Raw genomic sequence first — 17,601 nt, forward strand, 5'->3', positions numbered from 1 at the left:
AACCTTGAATTCTTGAAGACTAGAACCATTGATCATTATCGAGAGTTTTCTCAAGTGACTCCCGTCATTTGGGATGTAATTAACTATAGGGGCTTGCCTCTATAGGGAACTTGGAACCCAGGTAAAATAAACCCTATTTAATCTTTGTATTAGATAGGGGAATTTGTCGGTCATATATAAAAGGTTCGCAGACTAAATGGATGTCACAAATCTCGTAGTTTGCAGGATTGGGTCTATCGCCGAGGTCTACACTTATCTCTCGGGAAGGTGTAGTATTTGCGGTATCAGGCACGATTTTGCAAACTATCAGACTAATGAGATCCATTTGGTCTCATTTTTAAAAAATTAAAACACCTACTTTCAAAACCCAAACTATATATATCTTTTATATTTAAATTAAATTTCAAAAATTATTTTTATATTTCATATTTTCAAATCTATATCAATCGAAAAAAAAAGTTGACCGACATCGACATGCAACAACTTAGAGATCCGACCTTTGAATTCAAGAGTCTGCCTACATGGGAGGCGTTTTGTTGCCATGCGGGCATATTATGCATAGGAAAGTGAAACCTCAACTAGTATGATCCAGAGAAGTTAAGGGCGAGGACGAGATAGATCTAGCTACGAAGATAAGATGTGTAGAAGTCTCATGCAAATGAACAAATATGAAACTAGCGAGCTGAAGTCTAGTGCGGGATGAAAAGTGCATGTATCTTTTATTGTGAGGTCAGCATGAACCTCAAGTGCATGTATCTTTTATTGTGAGGTCAGCATGAAGGTCATCGCAAGATCTACGGGGTTTAAAAGTGAGGGACAACTAGGCAGACAAGCAAGATATGGAAACTTGGGGCAAATCCTCAAGAGATTTTAACTCAATGCAAATGATGATAATGATGGAAAAATTACAAATCTTCAACGGATCCACCAAGAATGTTCAAGAGTGTGCCAAACAAAGGACAATAAACCGAGAAAGATACTTAGTGCAACGATACCATGATAAACAACAAGAAATAGATTTTTATGGCATGAGTGCTAGAGTTTCATTCCAACATTTAACCCATATTTATAAAGCTCTAGAAATATTTCTTAATATGAAATAGTATACGAAATCAAGACATGTGACTTGTTGAGGTGTCATCCACAAGCACATAGATTGATGAGGTAGCAAGCCATAATTTATAGACAGTGATTATATTAATTTTATAGATAAAATATTTATCATTATCTTCCATTGAATTAAGAATAAATATCAAATCCAGGACACATAAAAAAATCAAATGCATCAATAAGGGAGATTATACTGTCTCCTGTCGCATTCCCTGGATAGGAATTTCCAGTACTAAGAAAGGGCCAATGAACCACACGAAAAAAACTCATATTACTCTGTAGATAATCGCATATGCGATCTAAAAGCAGCTTACTATGAGCATAAGTTCCTAAATGTATTCTATTTCAAGAAAGAAGCTACAGCTAAAAATTATAGGAGTTTGCTTCATGAACTCTCTACATCGAAACATTCATAATTCATAGAACAAATAAGGTAAACCTATTCAAACTATAACTTAAGTGGAAAAGGCTAATGGAAATAGCAGGGAATATTTACCAAAAAAAAACACGCAGGCAATCGGCGCAACACAACTCATTTGGCACCAACAAACCTCCACATGAAACTTACCGGAGTCGTAATGCCGATAGTCTCCGCCGCTACCTCAGCGACTGCCAGTTTATTTCTCGCAGGCGAAAGCCAATGGTACTCATCTGGAAAACCGAACGGCTGTAGGGCTGACAAGGGCTGCAGATTACGCTTCAGCGGCTGGGAAATCTGGTCCGCAGGGTTCATAAGGTGCTTCCCAGCATCCCCGCCCCCGGACATGGCGCTGGAAGAGATCCTAACCAATAATCCAGTAGAAAAACAAGTATTCGAGGAGAATAACTGGAGATCAAAGCGAGTGCGAAATCCAAGCAATAAACCCTTATTTCCTGACGGTCCCTAATGTGAACTCTTATACTCAACGAAAACGCCGGCACGTGTAACAACAAGATCGCCGCCGGAATGCCGGAATAGGGTATCGATTGGCGATTTTAGGTCGAGAAGATGCAGGGCAGACGATTGAGCGAGAAGTGGGGGTTAGAAGAGTGAAACAAGAACGAATGAGTGGGGGGAAAGAGGGAACTATATAGAGTTCGCATAGATATGGAGGGAAGGAGTGGGGGCGTTTTGGGAAAAAGAAAAAAGAAAAAAGAAAAATGGACCCACGGTAATTAAGAAATTATGGAATGTGAGTGGGATTCAGTTAGGAGTGTTTTAATTGTGGATGGAGTATGGCTCGGGTAAGTGCGAGCTCGGTGTATTAATAAATCAAGCTCAAGCTAGCTCGACTCAAATCAAGTTCATTTAAAAATATTAATATAAACTATTAAATTTGAAAATTTTAAAGTATTAAAAATATTCTAAAAATAGTATTTGCTATTTTGTATTAAATATTTTTTTATTATTTATCTCATAATTATCATTTTAATTGTTATTTATTATAACACAATTTTAAATTAATATTAATTTATTTCTTTAATAAAAGACAAATCAGCTAACCTAAAAGGCGAATATATATATATATATATATATATATATGAATTGGGTGTTATGCAGTCAATCTCGTCAGTCAGCTCGAGCTCAGCTGGGAGAGTTGCTCGTGAATCATGTTTAATGAACTGACAACCTAGTCTCAGTTATCTTGTGAGCCGACTCTTTTAAAAAATAATTGATTAAAATATAATGAAAATATATTGAATTTTAAGTTTTTATTTTTAAATTATTAAAAATATGTAAACAATATTATTATATATTTTACATCTAGCAATGATTTATTATTTAATTACTCATTTTATTATAAAATTAATTTAAATTAATATTTTCTTTATCTTTATCAGAATGATCAAGTTGGATGTTCCCGTCTGGCGACCGTCTGCAAGAGGCGCAACTGAGAGCTCAGATCTCAGTAACTATGGCGGCTGCACGTACTGCGCTTATGTCGTCTAACCCTAGGGCTTTCTCGGGCTTTTCCTCGATTCGCTCAGTAAACTCGCCGCCATCTACAACTGGCAATCTCTCGCAAACCTTAGCTCTTCGCAGGAATTTTCACGTTCTTCGGAGGAGCTTCGAGCCTTTTCAATCTTCGTCCTCGATCAGGGCTTCCAGAGTTCCAAGGAGGAATTTCGTCGCGAATGCTGTCAGCGAGGTAGATTTTATCACTTCTGTGTTCGTTCTATATTTTCCGTCATCGCTGCTTCATGCCTATATACCACTATTAGATGGTACCTATCACTTCTGATTTGAAATTATAATGCATTTGATGGTGTTCGCCCCCTTGGTATGGGGTAAATCTACTGTACGCTATAAATTTTTCAATGAAATACTTAGTCCTGAACTTGTTTTTTCCTTACAAATAAATCATTTGTTTTGTCCATCTTAGTACATTGTAGTGTGGAGTGTGGAGGGGTTATTAAAAAGAACCGTTAAAGTTAATGTTTAACGTTGTAAACTAGCTTTAATTTGAAATAGATTAAATTATAATAATATTCTTCAGCAAGAAAAGCCATAGTTTTTAAAATTCCATCTTTCCTGGTTAGGCATCATAAACTATGTATGAGGTGCCTTTACCACTTCAATTTTGCCGACCATTGGATTAGTATGATTAGTCAGTGCAATGTCCTCTTCAATATATATAATTAATGAACCGGTAAGAAAATAATATATTTTTTTTACAATCTTCACTATTGAAAATGCAAGTCTGATTGTTGTAGTTGAAACATATACAGTTAAAAAGAAGCCTCATTATTACTTTGGGTGCATATCAAGGGCTGCAACGGGATTACAAAATTATTATTTTTTTGGCATCAACTAATGCTCAAGCAGGTTTTTTTTTTGTTTTGTAAAGCCTCTAGGATGCAATTTATTTGAAAGGTTATTGTGAATTTTGATTTCTTTTGTGATGATGATTGCACAATGTGTAACATTGAAGGAGCAGTCAAATATGAAGAGAGAGTTTTTGAGTTGATGGAGGTAGAGAGATAGAAAGAGTTTTACCATCATGGGAGGAGGTATCACGGGACGACGAATTTTAAGTGGTTTGGTTTTCTATCCATCATGTAGATGTTAGGGAGTTTCATTATAATAAAGAAATGGGTTATCAACTACATTTTCGGGGGGAGAAATGCTTTGAAGTTTTGAAAAGGAGTAAAGTATCTCATTGTATTTGTATGTATGCATAGATGTGGTGCGAAATCACCTAATAGGTTGAATCAGGATTTATTTATAGAATTTTCCATTGTGATTGTAGTTTCATTTATTATACGGTGGCAAATAGGCATGCTCTATAAATAGATTAAATGGTGATTCCTTAGTGCAATGCCTCTGTGATTTGGTAAGCTAGATATCGATTCCGATAGTTTGGCACTAGTCAAGAGATGTTAAAGAAAACAATTTATATTTAGATATGTTGATGGGTAATAGATTTAGGAATTCTCTTAGCAGTTAGCAGTATGGATTGTCAGGATAGCTAGGTTAAGTGAAAATAAGGTCAATGCCAAATCTTTTGGCCTTGGGCATTTAGTTATAATAAGAGGGCATAAACTAGTGCACATTCACCGGGTAATGCCATTTATATGTTAGTACAAGAGTTTCTTTGGGATGACATTCGCGAAAACTATTATATTATTTTCAAATGAAGAAGAGTTGATCTTAATGCGGAGTTGGAATGTAATTCTGATTGCCCATAATCAACTAGTAGGTTTAATGTATAATTTACTAGTGGTTGGGTCATCTTCTTGCAGTTGAACTTGTGGCTAGGTAAGTCAAGATGAATGTTGTGAGAAGAAAGGGATGCCACCATAGAGGTCATCAAGTTGTTAAGTTGAAGGGGATGTAGTCTCCCAAATTGAAGCGCCCTTTTTGTTAGAGATGGAACTGAGGGAAATTATTGACCACAATGACTTGCTTCTTGATGAAATAAAGGTTCTTAAGAAGTAGCTAGAGAGGGAGGATGTAGCACAATAGTAGTTGAGGTTGAAGAAGGTGGAAGGTTGACTTAGTTTATTGAAAGAAGATATTGTTGCTTAATATAATGACAACCTCAGTTGGAAGTTTGATAGTGCCAATTTCAATTAGGGTGGCTTTTTACGTACTCCAGTATTTTCTTGGAAAGGTACTAGTTGGCTCATTGTGATATGCTTTTGACCATCACCTATTAAGCTTGCACAAAGGAAGTGAAGAAACTAGAAGGATCAACAAGGCTTTGCAGTGTGCTCTTATTTTGTCTTGTTTTTTTGTTTTTTGGTTTAAATGTGATTTTTTTTATAAATTTTGCTTCAAGATGACTAGTTTTAGAACCAGTGTACCTATAACTGAAATCATTTTATTAATGCAAAAGGAGCTTAAATGTTCTCACCCATCGAGTTATTGTTCGCTTTGACCTAATGGCTTCATAGTTATGTCCCATTGGTGTAACTTTGCCGGAGGGAACTCATCCTGTGAGTACTCTCGCTAGAGCACACTTAACTTTGGATTTTATGATGAAATTTCATCTATTACACTAAAAGACACTTAAATGTTTAAATGCTCAACTTCATTATATTCGAGGGGTTTCGTAATCTCCCTTACGTATGTAGCTAACGTTCTCATCAAACTTTTTAATCCAAAATCAACAACCAGACAGATTTAATCTCCCTTACGTATGTAGCTAACGTTCTCATCACGTATGTAGCTAACGTTCTCATTAAACTTTTTAATCCAAAATCAACAACCAGACAGATTGGATTCTAAAGGTGACTCCCATCTTGCAACACTTTATCCCATCTAAGGTTCAAAAAAGGGCTCCCTTCAAGTAGCATTTGGTTTTGTATGACACTTAATTTTTATTTCCTAACTAGTGTAATTCTATGTTACCATTTGGAATAACCCAATATCTCTGCCAACGAAATATTGTCTGCTTTGGCCTACCAACCTCGTGATTTTGCCTCATCGGTTTAACTTCCCATAAGTTCAAATTTGACACCTCGGACTATCATTATTTTTGAGAAATTTGTGTATTGTATTGCAGGTCAAATTTTTCAGAAGACCAATTGAATTGTAAATAAGACACTAATAAGAGATTTCACTCTCATTTTGTGAGAAATTTATAGAATAAAGTTTGAGGTATCCCATAGGTGCAAGCCCATGATTAATTGCTCCTAATAATGTGAGAAGAATTTCGATCAAACCTAATCAATAAACATTAAATATTCAACATATAATAGCAACAAACTCAGAGTTTATGTTATAAAATTTATCCTCTCGAGCATAAAACTGATGGTGGGGAAATGATGACGAACCTGAGATCTCATGGTTAAGTTGTCCAGGGTTGTCGTAATTTCTGATCTATTTAGTCAGACGAGATAATTAACTCAACATATCTAAAAAATTCTTATTAGCAATTATATGTGGCATCGTCAAAGGGACCACTACAGATCTGGTGTAAATGTTTGTTTAAGAGGATAAATTTAAGTTGATCTTAGTTAATTGAACGATTTGTGTCAATTAAATTTACCATATGATTCACAGCTCAAAGGGCAAAAAACAATTGAAAAATATACGGGCTGCGACTGTGATTGTAATATAATAATTTCACTTGACAATAATTACCCGATAGGAGGATTCTAGTGATAACAAATTTTTTATGGAGCTATGGCTCAAATCATTTGGACAGAAGACTCAAGTAATGTTCTTACTGAGATCAAATTATTTTGAGTTGAATATATTATTACATTCGATGTGAAATTTGCTCTTTGTGAGTTGAAGTCAATAAAAAAATTTATTATCCTTAACAAAATATTATGAAGGACGGACATAGTTTGCTTTAAACTTTTAAGTGATTCATTTTAACTTACACATTTTAATTTATTTGTTTGATTACGTGATTGATTTTAATTTAAGTATTTTAATTTGTTATTTTGAAAACTTGATTTGAAATTTGACATAAAAGTTGACCTCTAATGTTGTAATTATCAGTCAACATGGTCATCATCAAGAATTTGATTGCATGATTTAAACCTTGTTGACTTTACTTGTTATTTGTAAATGATTAGAATTACTATTAACATATGATCAAATAATAACTTTGTCAACTCTGTTCTGCTTACAGAGGATCAGATTCATATGTATTATTTGAATTTATTCAAATAGATTTTGAAACTTATTTTTGAAAATAGATCTCTTTGGTTAAAATAGTTTATCTACTCGATTATCATTAGGGATTTGATTAGATTGATTTGAACTTTGTCAACTTTGTCTCGCTTACAAATGATCTAGTTTAGGAATTATAATTGTTGGATTTATTCATATATTTGTTTAAAATAGATTTTGAAAATAGACCCTTTCTGACGACAATCTTCTATCAACTCGGTCATAATCAGAGATTTGAATATTTGATATGAACCCTATTGTTTTTGTTTCTTGCTCGTAAAGGATTAAACTTAGTATGAACATATGTTTGAACCATGACAACTTTTTCTTGTTTGCAGAATATCAAGTGCGTGTATATATATATATATATATATTATAGAAAGCCCAAAAAAGGCTAATATATTAACCAGAAAGAAAGATACAGATACAATGTGTTGGAGGGCCCAAAAATGACACCCTGCCAACGCCAAAACCACAAGGGGTTCCAAAACTAGAAAATACATTAAAGAAGAGACATAAATAAAAGGTTTAAAAATGTTGAAATACATAGTATCAGGTTGCTAGAGAGCAACCCAATTTGGTTTTGCCTCTGCCTCTGGTTCTGGGGAAGGAGCAAGCTAATAAGTTGATAAAATGATTATCATTGCCAGTGGTAACCAATGTATTATCTAAAATGTTCCCGAGCTGGAGTTGACCTCCATTCTTTTTCTTCCTCTTGGAATAGCCCTGTCATTCCTCTTCCGAGGATTGGCTCACCTGATCTTGTTCTAAAGTGTGTTGGAGATGTGCAGATAGTTGAACGTTAGAAGCAACTACATGTTGTACCGGCTGATCTGTTGTTGGATCAAAAGAGCCCTCTCGTGTTTCTTGACATGTATGTGAGTTCTTCAATAACAGTGGGTGATATAAGCACAACTGGATCTGCAGTTGTAGTATGTTGTTCTTCAAGAACTGTGTTGTTGGGAAGAGGATTGTGTTGCATATTCTCAACAGGGATAATAGATTGTTGTTTTTTAGCGATATTCGGATGTTGGGAAGAGGATTGTGTTGCATATTCTCAATAGGGATAATAGATTGTTGTTTTTTAGCGATATTCGGCCTTAGATGAGGATGCAAATGATAACAAATAGTAGAGTTGTGGTCAAATATACTACAATGAGAGCAATAAGGAGGGTGTGGTTCGATTTCCACCTTTTGCCAATACTCATTGTGAGTGGTTCCAATCGACACCTCATCCGGAGCTGGTTGAGTGATATCCCTATCAACTGACACACAAGTCACAAAGGGTCTGGTGACAGCAAGCGTAAGACTATCAACTCCGAGAGGCTTACCGTAAGCAGTATATATATTATTTGTTTATTCAATTATATTTTAAACCGAGAGGCTTACCGTAAGCAATATATATATTATTTGTTTATTCAATTATATTTTAAAATTCAATTTTGAAAATAGATATAATCTTTTTAAAATTTTTAATCAACTTGGTCTTCATCGATGATTTGATTTTTTGACTTGAATATTGTCAGTTTTACTGCTTGCTTGTAAAGTATTGTGTTTAGTATCGACATATGATTGTATATGAACTTTGTCAACTCCATCATATTTACGGAAGATCGCGTTCATCTATATATCATTTGAATGCATTCTAATAGACTTTGAGACTTAATTTTGAAAATAAACTATTTCGGTTGAAATTTTTCATCGACTCAACCATCATCAGAGATTTTGAACATTTAAAATATTTTTGTTTGGAATTTATCTGATATTCATCAACTTTAATATCTTTAGAGTACCAGTCTTGTCAACTTGAGTCATAATGAGGAGGACAAAGTAGGTGATTTGGATATGCAAATTCTTGTATTTGTGATTTAAATATTTATTGAAATTATTAGACTTGTCTAACTTCAATTCTTAAGTAGAGAAGTACCATACTAGATGAGTGAGACTCATAACTTTGCCATATAGATAAGGCGGCTCAATTGAGAGCGTGCATAGTTTGATTATCTTGAATTTAACTTTTAAAACATGAGAATTTTAATTTTAAAATAATCATTAATTTTTTTTTAAAACTTGTGAATTTATAAAAGCAAGGAAATATTTAATTTTAACTTGCACAATATTTCTAGATCGTTTACGTTTACTTATGTAATGTAGTGGAGCACATGCAAGTGAATCAAACTTGATTTTGTGCTAGGCTACATAGAATTATCGAATCTAGTTTTTGGGCATTTTATATATTGGCTGGAGCACATGCAGGTCTTAAATTTTATTTATTTGATCATGTTAGGTAACTTTGCATGTGTCAAGGCAATTTACACGGTTTTAAAGTATGAATCAAATTAAGAATTGTTTTAGAAAACGCATATAAGGCTTGAATTTATATAAATTTGCCTTATTTGAATGAATACATTAATGCATGTAGAGGCTCACTTTAAGCTTGTAAAATGTCTTCTATTCGCTTGTATATATGTTGTGAATTTGAGGTAAAATACCGTCTTCTATTCGCTTGTATATATGTTGTGAATTTGGTGGCAGAACTGAAAGAATCATTCAAAAATTTTGACAGTTTGTGTTAATTTTATATTTGAATCATTCAAAAATTTTGACAGTTCAAAAATTTTGACAGTTTGTGTTAATTTTATATTAATGAAATGAATGAAATCATATTTTGACTTTTTCAATAGGTTGCCTTCTGTATGCGTATGAGTTGGAGTTGCAATTTTGAAGATAATGAGGCATTTGAAGTCATTGTTTAACTTTTTAAAATGATATCTGTCTTTAGTTATCCCCAATTTATGTATTTAAATATATCACATAAAGATGCATTTGCATTAGGACAGATTCTTACTTGATTATTTTCAAATATGATTGAATTTAAACTCAAAAAGATGTCCAATCATATTATTTGACAGGTTATCCGATTATTCATAAGCCTTTATATGTCATGCATGCATAAATTGATTTTCTTGAAAATACTTGAACTATAATCTGAATGATTATTTTGAATTTTAATTTAATAATTTTTATTTTAATGTCGTTTCAAAGTCCAGATGGTTCAATATTTTAGTTAATTTTTTCAAATACAAAAAAGTACATTTAAAATGATTTGTAAATCCAAATTGTACAAAATTTAAAATCATTTGTACGGTTAGACCACTCTCTGATTTGATGATGAATGAAAAAACAAATATTCCCCTATGCTTACTTTTCTGCTCTAGTTGATATATACATTTCAATCAATTGCATTGTTGTCTCACTTTCCAATGCGGTTGATCGAGTCCAGCTCCCTCTCTCTCAATACGATAGATACTTCTTTCTTTGAAAAACAATGGGACTTATGTTTTAAGGAAGGCAATCTATCTTATTGTACAAGTTCAAAGACTTCAATTTTTTTAGTCATTCACAAGATTTAATAGAACAAATTTTAAGTTATTTGCAAGTCCAGGCCATTCGAAATTTCGACAACCTCCCAGTGTCATCCCCTTGTAGGGGGCTGCATTGGGGTGTCTAGCCTGGCCTACCCAGTTATCTATAAAACTGTTGGTTGATGTCGCGAGACACTGCAACCATAGGAGTCGTTCTCTAATCTATTGTTCTATAAAATGCATGTAGTTCTTCGATTAACCTATATGAATATATTGTGCGCACAATTTTGATGTCGCGAGACACTGCAACCATAGGAGTCATTCTCTAATCTATTGTTCTATAAAATCGATTAACCTATATGAATATATTGTGCGCACAATTTTCATATATTTGCTTGTGAGGCAGCTACGATGATAGCGAAATGCAACCGACAAGTCAATAAACTTCAACTTATCTAATAATCTTTATTTTTTTTCCCACACTTCTTCTCTCTCTTTTTTTATTACATTGTTTTTTCTAAAATGAGGCAAGGAGGAATTTAAGGAAACGAGTAAGTATTTGAGCCAAGGAAAGAGGAGGGCTTCTACATCACACGAAGAGAAGGAAAATAGACGGCTTTTCAAGCCGAGAAAATTTCAGGAGGTTTTTTTATATAGTGAATTGATCATTGCTTTCTCATTGATTGTATGTCATGGCAAAGACTGGTCGGAGCAATCTACGAGCTTTGGAGGCCTTTGTATGGTGCAACCCCATCGATGCTTTTCCAGTGAAGGACATAGGAAGAAGTTTCAGAGTTTTTGTTTTCCATGATCTTGTCGTTGCTTCCCCAATGATTGGGGTCTTTTGTGCCAATGATTGGGGTCTTTTGTGGTTGGGTTCAGTGCGACGGGGAAGAATTGCGTGCCAAATTTCAGTCCTTTCCTTCGGTTCAAACAGGAAGGACTTTGAAGTTCTTCGCATGTGGATGTCCTGTCATTAGCTTCTTACCGGTTTTAATCACAACTATATCCTAAAGATTTTGGTCACGAGAAAGACGAAGTAGGAGAGCGGAGGTTTTAACATTGCCATGATCTTGTTGTTGCTTTTCAACGATTGGCATATGAGATCTTAGTTCGTTGTAATCCTGTCATTTCCTTTCCCGCTAGCCCTATTCGTGTGTGTATGCGAGCAATGCTAGTGAACAAAGGGAAGAAAGGCTTTGCCGAGAGCATCTGACATCATCTTTGGCTAGGATTGCGCAAGCGCGAGAATAGAGGCTAGGGCTTATATGGCTTTCAACTTTACAAATAAAAAGAATCTTCTCCGGCTTCCTCCTTTCCAAGAGGGGATCTCTCTCTCTCTCTTTAGCTCCTACAATAGAAACAACTCCCCGGGAGTAGTTATACCTTGTTTTGAATAAAGCGCGAACACAAAAAAGTGTAGGAACAATTAACAATTTAACTTAATTAATTATTTCCCTTCTTTTTGCTCTCTTTGTCTCTCTCTTTTTTTTATTTTAAGGGCAAACATTTTCGCAAGAGCACACTTAACTTTGGATATTCTGATGAAATTCCAACATTTACACTAAAGTGTGCCTTAATGTTTAAGAACTTAGCTTCATTCTACTCAAGGGATTTCACTTTGCATGTGTTGTTTTTGTTGCTTGTTTAGTGTTTGTAATTTGGTGGATGTCTTTGGGGTGATTTTTGTTATTATGCGTCACCTAACTAGTTATGTTTCGACCGTATTAATTTTGAGTTTGCCGTTGGAGTGAAACTAATTGGATTGATCCCAATTACTCTTTTCCTATGAAGGTATTTTGGATGAAAAGAGGGGGAGAGGGTTCTCATTGTTGTGATTTTAGATAATCTTGACATAGTCTTCATAAATCATAATGGAGTTGATGCCACAACCAATGGCATGTCAACAAACTTGCTAATGACTCATTCAATGGAATGTGCTGCCATATCCATGGCATGCCGACAATTCGACTTCTCAACCCATCGTGTGTTGGAAGTTATGATGCCTAAGCTAGTTTCATGTAGGTGATCATGTTGAGTCAGTTCACTATGGAATACATAGTCACCACCACCACCCCTCTTTAGGTGAATGGGGAGGTTATTGTTAGGCAAGGCAATCTTAAAGGTCTATTGCAATTTTGGTCAAGTTCGGTGATGACAACAGTGCTTACAATACTATTACAATAGTTGGCCCAGGTAAAGGGGTAATTGATATTATCTTGATGTCTTAACTTTGTTGTCTTATAAAAATTGAGAGACAACAAATTTGATTCTTTGCTCTAAAAGATGAGGTTTATTTTTTTATTGTGTGTGTGAGAGAGAAGTAATATACACATTACAAATATGAGTATTCCATACTTTGATGGTTGATGATGGCTTCGTCATAAAGTGACACTACAATAGAGATCATTGAAAAACTGATATCTTCTTTGACACTTTTAACAACTACAAGAGATGAATAGCATATTTAATAATTGCTAATTCTTTGTTCAATTTTTGATATTTGAGATGGATGTCAATCATTGAAGATAAAAGTAATATTATAATTGTTTTCCTATAGATTTCATACATTAAGGATAGCTTCACTTGAAAATTTAGATGGAGCTTTTGAATTTGAAGATCAACACTATCAAGTTTTATATAATGTCTCTATAAATTCTAATTTATGATTATTGATTGATCATATTAGCATTAATTCATCTTGTTTTGATATTAAGAAAATTTTTATTGTTAGCAATGAAGATTATTAAATTGATGCAAAAAAGATTTTCTTGTAAATTCCACTATTTAAGAAAACTGAACCGAGTTGGTCACTTCAACCGGTTCAACCGTGAACCAGCCTGTGGTCTTGTTCTGGGTTGGCATAAACCACCCTTATATTGGACCGACTAGAACCGACTTAAACAGACGGTCCAACCTTAAAACCAGCAAACCAGACACGATTATATTTATTTTATAATTTTTTGGGAAATCCATGAATATTTATATTGCAAAATCCCAGTTACTAAGGATTTGAATTTTCATGTAGGTAAAGCTCTACAACTAAGTCTTCATTTTATAGAGATATACAAAATTTCTAAAGAAAAAAAAAATTGTCGGTGTGGGACTAAAGATTGCTAGGAGAACTTTACTGCATGCCACAATAAATTATTAAATTCTATGCACGGGATAGGCTAGATTTTTAGAAATATTTACATGCATACAGCTCGAATCTATTTATTTACGTATTTAACATCTAAAATTTTATTTTTTATAAATATATCACTCAAATAATTTTTAAAAATAAAAAAAAACAGCATTTGTTTTATACATATAAAAAATAATATAAAAAGATATTAATAATAATAATTATTTAATTATTTAATTATTTCGAGCCAAACAAGTTGAGCACGAGCGAACAAATATTTATTCGTGTTCAGCTCGTTTACAAAGTATATGCAGGAGATTGCCTATTTCTGATGCATTTATAATTTTCTCAAATTAGTTTTATTCTAAATATAAGGAAAGCTCACTAAATGCCATCTCACTTATGCAACTTGATGCTTGCCTGCCTTAACCGTCTCCTTCATACGTCCCCTCTCACACTCAAATGTCGCATTCACTCTCTCTTTATCGTTGTTTGCCCGCTTACCATCTTCCCGCCAGCCGCCAACGTCATCTATCCATAAATTGTAGTTTACTCATTATCGCCTTATGCCTTCCATTGCTGTGCCTTTCAATCAGCACTTGCCATTTGCATACGACCTCTGTTGCCTGCTCCAATTGCTGCTTGCCAATTCTCGTCAGCTTTCCCACCACTCTTTGCTGTTCGCTGTAGCTTAATGCATTTAAAATGCATCATGATAAACATGAAAAGGCATTTGACTGCATTTGATTTGCATCTGACCAAATAACCCATTTACTTTATAAAATACATATATTCCAATTAATTTGCTATTCTAATGCATCAATTTTAAAAACATGCAACCAAATTATGGTTAGTATGCTTTTTCTACTTTGGTTTACAAATTTACATTTTTCATTTGTTGCATTTTTTTAGTTCTTTTTTTTCACTTACCATGACTGCTTTTATTCCCTAAGGTGAGCATTGATTTGGATTCTAAATATAATTTTTACAGGAAAAGTTTCCATTAGTTGGGAATCTTGCACCTGATTTTGAGGCAGAAGCAGTTTTTGATCAGGAATTTGTTGAGGTATGGACTATTGATACATCATTCCATTCTCTTCATGATTGTTTCCTTATTATCTTTTATCCAATGCATTCCTAATGAGAGTCAAAATTGTTGTTGATATTTCAATTATTTCAATTGTTGTTGATTTAATTTATTATACATCTGTCTCTAAGTTTGTTTTATATTCTTTCACAAGGTAAAGTTTTATATTCTTTCATAAGGTAATGCACTTTGATAGGTATTTCTTGATAGAAGATTTACATACATTCCTGCGTATTTACATATCTATCACCTCAACTTCAATTTTTTATATATACATGAAAGAGTATATTTCACCTTAGTGTATTTCACCTTTTAAAAGTCAAAATAGTTGTAATTTTGTTGTGTTATGGATGATTTGGGTTGAATAAATGTAAAAGTAAAGTTTAGTAGGTGTTAGATATGTAGATACATAAGAATTGGGTGGTATGTAGGCAAATGCCCCTTGTTTAATTAATTATAGCATTTATTTAGAAGAATGATTATAATAATAATCATTTTATAATTATTTAGTTTAATTATTTTTTTTTGAATTTTTAAATTTGGCGTTCAATTTTTTTACGACTGATTAGAGTTGTTTTATTGTCTCAATCATTAATTAACAGCTAATCAGCGTAAATGATATGATATAATATCTTTATCAGTAATTATTGTTTAATTTACATAATGAATTTTAAAATTAGCTAATATAAGTTTTCTTATTTATTCTCCTATTCATGTATTAACAACTTATTAACCTAAATTTTTTATCCTGATTAATCTATTGATTAATTTTTCTAGACTATGTAGATTAATTTATTATCTAATCATCAAGTAATAACTATTCTCTACCAGTTCCTTAATTTTAATGCAAATTGTAGTTAAATTTCTTAATTGTTATTTAATTCCCAATTTATTACTACAATTAATATTTGATTATGCAAATTCATCATTCTACAGAAACTTTGCTTAGCTAAGAAATCATCCATATTGGATAATTAATAGATAATTCTACCTTCGTTACGCTTATTGGTTCTTGTTTTATTTGTGTATAGTTGATTAACTTAATTTAGTAGAATAATCATTCTGACACTGCTTAATTTCTTTATAATCTCTATTTAATTAATTTTTCCATTTGCTTATTAATATTATTTTTCTAATGTTTACAACAATAACAACAACAAGCTTTTATCCCAATAAGTAGAGTCGGCTACATGAATCTTTTTTGTCCATTGTGTCCTATTAATTGCCCGTTTGGGACAGCTTATAAGTGCGGGCGGCGTTTAGCCCAAGTCTTTTTAGGTCAACCTCTACCTTTCTTAACATAAGCATCTACTCTCCTAACTGGATCATCAAACGGTTGATATTTAATGTGACCAAACCATCTAAGACAACTGCCTTTATTCTTGAAACCATCTAAGGCAACTCCCTCTATTCTTGTCTGACCCTGGAGCTGCACCAACCCTTTCACGGATACATTTGTTTCACATTTATATATATTCATTTAACTTTTTGTCTCTAAAGCAACTCATCCACTTAAGCATTCTCATCCCAACAACACTTAACTTAGTTTTATGCTTCTCTTTTATAGGCTAATATTCTGCCCCATAAAGCATTGCAGATCGCTTAAAATTTTCCTTTTAATGCTAAGCTGTATTTTTTTACTATTATATGCAACAAAAAATAAAAGAAGAAGTGAATATGACTTGCAAGTTCTTCTTTGTAACTCGCTTTTCCATCAACTTCCTATCAAATAAATACCTTAATTCAATTGTAGAGCTCAGATCTAACCATTTTAGTTGTCTTTTGATATATGTTTTCTAATATTGATTAATGCTTGAGGTATTGAAAAGAATGCGAAAAATTGGAAATATTCACATGACTTCATGTATTTGAAACAACTATTGATTACCTTTTATAAAATAAAAATGATAAATAATATAAATCAATTCAAACAAAAAATTTCTTGTCTCCTATTGTTATTAATTATCTAAATCGGGACAAGAAAACCATGTACAAGCTGAATAACAGCAATTTGCTAATATCATAACTAGTATGAATTATCTGAAATTAATGCAATTTAAAATAAATTGATTTTTGTAAATATGATCGAATATAATCTTGTTTTTCAAACCAATGAAGAAAAACATCGAAGAAAAAGGGAAGTGGGTAAGAAATGAATGCTAAAAGATAAAAAATAGTCGAAAGAATGTAAGCCTCAATCTTGAAGCAGATGAAGAAGAGATTTTCTATATTTACAGAAGGATTTTTTTTGTGCTATCAGCGTTGTTACAATAATTATAATTTTCATATTTATGTATGGAGTAAAAAATTAATAAATTGCCACCAAATTTCTAACAACCTCCCAACAACTACTAACAGATTGCTAAAAATATGAAAAATAAATTTGAAAATCATTCTTATAGGGGAAAAAACAATGAAAGTTATGCCCAGATCATCTCTATAACCTAATTGAAAAAAAATTCTCCAGCAAATTGCTTAGCTGATATTCTTACCACAGATTTGGTTATATTGGTTGGGCTCTTTGTGGAAATATCTATAAATCATCATATGTGGTGATATGGTGCTGCTCTTCAACAAGGGGCTGACGGTTTAGCAGGGAGGTTGCCGATTTAGCGGGGAGGTTGAGCTGGCCGGCCCTAATTAGGGCTGGTAGGACTGGCGCCTCCTTTTTCTCCCCCTCCTAGTTATCTTAGTTCATTGTAAATATGTTGTTTGGTTTTAGGTGGTCAATTTTTTGGTGTTTGAGTATTTTTTCTAGCTTGCTGCGGCGTTTGTTTTCCCGTCTAGGGTTGTATCTGAAGGC

General features: G+C 33.2%; 2 protein-coding genes across 3 annotated transcripts in view; one reads left to right on the plus strand and one right to left on the minus strand.

The window, feature by feature from the left end:
* Positions 1 to 2,049, minus strand: part of LOC110019865 (transcription factor E2FA-like) — a 43,482-nt gene extending 41,433 nt beyond the window's left edge. For both annotated transcript variants that reach the window (XM_020717726.1, XM_020717725.1), the window contains exon 1: positions 1,679 to 2,049. In XM_020717726.1, the coding sequence (XP_020573385.1) occupies positions 1,679 to 1,876 (198 nt within the window). In that variant the 5' untranslated portion in view covers positions 1,877 to 2,049. The remainder of the gene's footprint in view (positions 1 to 1,678) is intronic.
* Positions 2,050 to 2,940: 891 nt separating this feature from the next.
* Positions 2,941 to 17,601, plus strand: part of LOC110019891 (2-Cys peroxiredoxin BAS1, chloroplastic-like) — a gene marked incomplete in the record, with an annotated part of 35,879 nt that continues 21,218 nt past the window's right edge. Inside the window, 2 exon segments of the mRNA XM_020717754.1 lie at positions 2,941 to 3,239; positions 14,703 to 14,777. Of these exon segments, the coding sequence (XP_020573413.1) occupies positions 2,946 to 3,239; positions 14,703 to 14,777 (369 nt within the window).

Source organism: Phalaenopsis equestris, unplaced genomic scaffold, assembly GCF_001263595.1.
Source record: "Phalaenopsis equestris unplaced genomic scaffold, ASM126359v1 Scaffold000084, whole genome shotgun sequence".
NCBI classification, from domain to species: Eukaryota; Viridiplantae; Streptophyta; class Magnoliopsida; order Asparagales; family Orchidaceae; genus Phalaenopsis; species Phalaenopsis equestris.